The sequence below is a fragment of the Salvelinus fontinalis genome, chromosome 8 (assembly GCF_029448725.1).
Source record: "Salvelinus fontinalis isolate EN_2023a chromosome 8, ASM2944872v1, whole genome shotgun sequence".
Lineage (NCBI taxonomy): Eukaryota > Metazoa > Chordata > Actinopteri > Salmoniformes > Salmonidae > Salvelinus > Salvelinus fontinalis.
Genome location: NC_074672.1, coordinates 27,213,650 through 27,219,649, shown reverse-complemented (window position 1 = coordinate 27,219,649; position 6,000 = coordinate 27,213,650). Strand labels below are relative to the sequence as shown.

The window sequence follows — 6,000 nt, the reverse complement described above, 5'->3', positions numbered from 1 at the left end:
GTTTCCCCGTACAAAACGCCTCCTCTCTCAACCCCTGACAGAAAGAAAGAGGCCCCCACTCTAGGGTTCGAGCCGTGGCCCTTAGTGGAGGAATTGAGTCTGATTTCCAACCTGCATATTGGTGAGATGCTGAAATAGGGAGGGGATACAGGTGACTGCCAGAGGTCCATCTCAACCACAGTAGTGGAAAGGCCATGGACAGTATACCCTCTGTCCCATTGGTGAACGAGGGTCTCTCTCTCTCTCTCTCTCTCTCTCTCTCTCTCTCTCTCTCTCTCTCTCTCTCTCTCTCTCTCTCTCTCTCTCTCTCTCTCTCTCTCTCTCTCTCTCTCTCTCTCTCTCTCTCTCTCTCTCTCTCTCTCTCTCTCTCTCTCTCTCTCTCTCTCTCTCTCTCTCTCTCTCTCTCTCTCTCTCTCTCTCTCTCTCTCTCTCTCTCTCTCTCTCTCTCTCTCGTCACACCACGGTGCTGATGCCACTGTGCTTGGGTTTGGACCCGCCGGGTGCCGGGCTCTGCTGCTGACTGTGGTGGTGAAGGGCATGCTGGGAGTGTGAGGCATGATGGCCGTGGGTGCTGTGACTGTGCTGTGGTACAAGCGGGTGTTGGTGTGAGTGGGAGGAGGATGCGTATGCTGCCGGGTGCTGGTGGTACTGTGTGTGGGGCGGGGGGTGGTAGTGGTGCTGGTGGTGGTAGGGAGGGGGGTTCTGCTGGCAGTACTGGGAGTGGTGGAGCTGGGCCTGGGCTACCTGCTGGGCTGTGTGGTGGAGGTTGGACGGATGGGGCGTGTGGGAGATGAGGGTGGGGTGACCGGGTGGAGGAAGAGGAGGATGGCTCTGGGATGAAGGCTTTGCCCGCTTGCTGCCGAAGAGCGACCCGAGGAGGGAGGAGGAGTTGGGGATGGTGGGGTGGCCCCGAGGCGGGCCCTCACTTCGGGGGGTTGTGGCTCTCCGGCGTGTGTGGGGGCTGCTAATGATGGACCCCTGTGGGAGAGAAGAAGGGGACATCATATCTATCCGTACCTTTAATACAACTGGACATTCACACGGTACCTCCTACTAGTCTAAACTACCATCATTTAGGCTACGGTACCCCATCATGGAAATGGGGCAAATTGCCTGTATATTCAACAGCAAGTTGCACAACGTTACAGACAGAGCATGCAAAAAAATGAACTAAAATGCCATCTCATTATGGTGGACAGACAAATAATTAATGGTAATATTAGTGTTATGCCCACTCTTGACAATGTTACAAATGAAGAAACCTACATTTCAAAACAAACCTCAAACTCTAACATAATGTGTCAAATCTGTTCAACGTGTCTGTGAGATTTGAAAACTGAACCTTCATAATAGATGCATCAAAACTATACAGGCCTATACATATTCATATTGTTGAACGCCTTCCAAACCTGCACAGAGTCCCACATGCAAATGGTTAAAAACAATGGAGGCAGAGGATCCACATGCAGAGGAGGTAGAGGAGGAATGTATGCACATTTTAGAAGAACTATGTTTACTTCTCCCCTGTTCTAGTTCCAACTCTATCCTTTATGTAATTCATCCACATTTTAGAAGCCCTTCATTTGGTGCGTGCTCTCTCCAAGGTTGTAAAGAGACCCTATAGATTTATTTGAAAGTGTAATGACATTTTAAGGGTCCCCAGACTCTAAAACCAACACAAGAACACATGGAATGAATAAATGATGATGAATGAAATCCACATCTTTCATATTGACTATTTCATATTGTGTGTAAAACAGCCCATTGATAAGAGTTCTGATAGTGAGATATTGTAGAGATACTGCTGTAAAATAACCTACCTCCCTGAGCTTCTAATCTCTCTGGGCTTTCTTTCCATAGGACAGGCAGGGGACAGGAGAGGGACCAGGGTGGTGAGAGAGAGGAACCAGGGGACAGGAGAGAAACCAGGGTGGTGAGAGAGAGGAACCAGGGGACAGGAGAGAGACCAGGGTGGTGAGAGAGAGGAACCAGGGGACAGGAGAGGGACCAGGGTGGTGAGAGAGAGGAACCAGGGGACAGGAGAGGGACCAGGGTGGTGAGAGAGAGGAACCAGGGAACAGGAGGAACCAGGGGACAGTAGAGGGACCAGGGTGGTGAGAGAAAGGAACCAGGGGACAGGAGAGGGACCATGGTGGTGAGAGAAAGGAACCAGGGGACAGGAGAGGGACCATGGTGGTGAGAGAGAGGAACCAGGGGACAGTAGAGGGACCAGGGTGGTGAGAGAAAGGAACCAGGGGACAGGAGAGGGACCATGGTGGTGAGAGAAAGGAACCAGGGGACAGGAGAGGGACCATGGTGGTGAGAGAGAGGAACCAGGGGACAGTAGAGGGACCAGGGTGGTGAGAGAAAGGAACCAGGGGACAGTAGAGGGACCAGGGTGGTGAGAGAAAGGAACCAGGGGACAGGAGAGGGACCAGGGTGGTGAGAGAGAGGAACCAGGGGACAGGAGAGGGACCATGGTGGTGAGAGAGAGGAACCAGGGGACAGTAGAGGGACCAGGGTGGTGAGAGAAAGGAACCAGGGGACAGTAGAGGGACCAGGGTGGTGAGAGAAAGGAACCAGGGGACAGGAGAGGGACCAGGGTGGTGAGAGAGAGGGACCATGGTGGTGAGAGAAAGGAACCAGAGGACAGGAGAGGGACCAGGGTGGTGAGAGAGAGGAACCAGGGGACAGGAGAGGGACCATGGTGGTGAGAGAAAGGAACCAGGGGACAGGAGAGGGACCAGGGTGGTGAGAGAGAGGAACCAGGGGACAGGAGAGGGACCATGGTGGTGAGAGAAAGGAACCAGGGGACAGGAGAGGGACCATGGTGGTGAGAGAGAGGAACCAGGGGACAGTAGAGGGACCAGGGTGGTGAGAGAAAGGAACCAGGGGACAGGAGGAACCAGGGGACAGGAGAGGGACCAGGGTGGTGAGAGAGAGGAACCAGGGGACAGTAGAGGGACCAGGGTGGTGAGAGAAAGGAACCAGGGGACAGGAGAGGAGCCAGGGTGGTGAGAGAGAGGAACCAGGGGACAGTAGAGGGACCAGGGTGGTGAGAGAAAGGAACCAGGGGACAGGAGGAACCAGGGGACAGTAGAGGGACCAGGGTGGTCAGAGAGAGGAACCAGGGGACAGGAGAGAGACCAGGGTGGTGAGAGAGAGGAACCAGGGGACAGGAGAGGGACCAGGGGACAGGAGAGGGGCTTTAGGGTTACATAACACTGGGGGGAGAGTAGGTGCTACAACAGGTATTCACTGGCACCCCTGACTTTGGTAATAGAACCCCAAAGCAAAGTAAAACTGCGGGTCTGGACATGGCTGAATGGAGCACAACAAACAGCTGGGGGAGGGGTTGGGGGTACGATGACGACACAGGGATCAGAGGGAGGGAGGGGGTGAGGGAGGGAGGGACGGAGGGAGGGGGGGACTGAGGGAGAATAGTAGTAGAGTCATGCTTGTTTCAAGAAAAAGGGCAAACTGGCCACATGACCAAAACAAGAAATGTCTCCCATCTAGACAAGGCCAGGTTCAGAGGCAGGCAGCCCATGCATGCACACGAACCGAGGCAGGCAGGTTGTTAAAAGGCATCCGAGAGAAAAAAAAATGATCATAACACTAAATGAACTGAGAGTCTATGAAGCAGAGGGGGGTGCAAGACCAAAAAAAATTTACGGAGTGTTTTGACAGTGCACATCATCACATAGAGAGTAGCTTGGATACCAGCTGCTTCCAACTTACTTCCATATTGCTGTCTAGTGATCCTGCACTGCTGCGGCGCCCACGCTTGCCTGCCCGAGACATGCAATACCACAGATTAGAGATGGATAGGACAGCACTCCTGGATCAACTACAGAGGTTTAGGCAGCCCTCCTCTCCCCTAGGGGGCAGCGCAGGGGTTGTGAGTAGTACACTGGAAGCTGAGATAAATCTGGGCTGAGGTGAGATCAGGGGGTCAGGAAGAATGTGGGGAACTGGTTGATAGGTAGGTATTACTGTGGCAAAGTTAAGTCCATTACTTTTGCAGCTTTGTTCAGAGATAAAGACAAACATTTGGTCTGTGTACTTCTACACTATTCATATTATATATCCTAGATTTCTGATAATAAGCTTTCTAAAACACTCAAGGGATGCTAGAACGAATCTCCGGCATGGGCTCAAACTTAAAAGGACAAGGAAATAATTTTTGTAACAATAAGCTGAGGACATCTGCATAACTACAAAGCCTTTAGCAAACTACACTCTACAACTAGTGAAGATTATCCAGTGTTTTAAAAAAAATGGTCCTGATAAAATGTGACAACAGGGATTTAATGTTGTCACAAGATGTAGATTGTCATAAGGGCAGGTCACAACTGGCTTTGAAGAGAGCCAATGGCAGTGACAGTCACGGAGGAACATCAAAAGCAATACAATGGCTGTTGCACATGAGATGTACGAGCAAATACAAAAAAGGCCCAAAGGCAAACAGAGCGGTTTGCCACTGTTAGAGGCTCAGCCAATGGATACAGGAACAGTCTCAACATATGGAGAAAGGAGAAAACCCAATGGGAATGGAAATATCAGGAAGTACATAATGAGATGGAGAATAACGAGAAAAGAAAAAAACACAGGAAATGACCACACTATCATGCCACATCCTGCGATTAGACAGTTAGGGCTTAACCATACACACACACACAGGAGGGTGGATACGCTATGTTGTTCTATTGACTTCAGCACTGACTAACCTTATCATATCAGTATTTCAGTACAGTATCCAACATGACAATGGAAACAGAGCAAATACTTCCCAATGTGAGATACAGTAGGACTGTAGAACTCCTATATGGATTTCATGACGTTACCATGATGTCTTAACATAAGTGAGATCTGGAATGAATGACATGTCCTCAAGGTGCTGCGCATTCGAGTCAGAGATGCTATGTGAAGTACTGATATTCATGACAATGAGATGTTTGTTGTCATTTTGGAACCAAATCTCATCTTTTGTCAGTTATTGTATGAGAACATATCCCCATTGAGTTCAGTGGGGTTGAATCACAGCAATGGAAGAATGACTGGTAGGGTGAGTGAATAAATGGTAGATTAATTGAACATATAACAAGCAAAGCTCGTCATGAAATGTTTTGAGAAACAATAGGGATTTAAGAATGAGAATGTGACACGTAAAGGTGCAAAAATCAAAGGTGTTCATTGAGATATAAAGTATATTTGGATTCAGATACAGGGAAGAGAGCCATCCTTCAATATCACTTTTCAGTGAACAGGCAAATCTTCTAAAGTAGGCCTATAGATAATATCATACCAAATAGCTTATTCATTTAGAAACTTGTATTTTTCTATGGCACTCACCTACTTCTCGTTTCATATTCCAGGTTATGATAATACTATTTCACATTGAGGTAGGGCACCAGTATCAGAAAATCATCTTGGGACTAAACTTACAAAAGACCTTAAGCTCAATGATCCTGTGGAGTCTCACCCTGCGCAGGTATAGTATGCCTTTTAGTTATTTCATAGGAACATCTCAGTGGAATAATGGTTTGATTGATCATCAATACAACTTAGGGGAGGAGGCGAGAAGTCTGACATTAATTAATGCATGGTGCTCTAAAACATAATGTTGGATGCTCTGAGTTATATCACTATAGGACCAGTAAGGAGGTAACAAAACAGAGGGTCTCTCCCAGGAAAGGACCCTCTGGTGAACACAATGATGACCTTTGACCTTACCTGCTTCGGAGAGGTCGCGGAGGGAGCTGCTGAGGGCGCTCCTCTTCAGGCCCTCGCCCATGGTGTAGGTGTCGTCCAGACTGGCACGGTTCATGTTGCCGTTGCCAGCCTCCTTCTTCAGCCCAGAGCTCTGGGACATACTGGGCCTCACCACCCCTTTCTGCTTCTCCAGCTCAGCTGTATATCAACATACACATTATTATTATTTAAAAACAATTCACCTTTATTTAACCAGGTAGGCCAGTTGAGAACAAGTACTCATTA

The 6,000-nt window shown here is 49.0% G+C and overlaps 1 protein-coding gene across 6 annotated transcripts in view; it reads right to left on the bottom strand.

Annotated features, from left to right (window-relative positions):
• Positions 1 to 393: 393 nt before the first annotated feature.
• Positions 394 to 6,000, bottom strand: part of LOC129860989 (IQ motif and SEC7 domain-containing protein 1-like) — a 261,820-nt gene continuing 256,213 nt past the window's right edge. For 5 of the 6 annotated variants that reach the window (XM_055931978.1, XM_055931979.1, XM_055931981.1 and 2 more), the window contains 3 exons: positions 5,737 to 5,913; positions 3,742 to 3,791; positions 394 to 978 (listed from right to left, as the gene is read on the bottom strand). In XM_055931978.1, coding sequence (XP_055787953.1) covers positions 454 to 978; positions 3,742 to 3,791; positions 5,737 to 5,913 — 752 coding nt within the window. In that variant the 3' untranslated portion in view covers positions 394 to 453. The remainder of the gene's footprint in view (positions 979 to 3,741; positions 3,792 to 5,736; positions 5,914 to 6,000) is intronic. The other variant, XM_055931983.1, reaches the window with a different exon arrangement.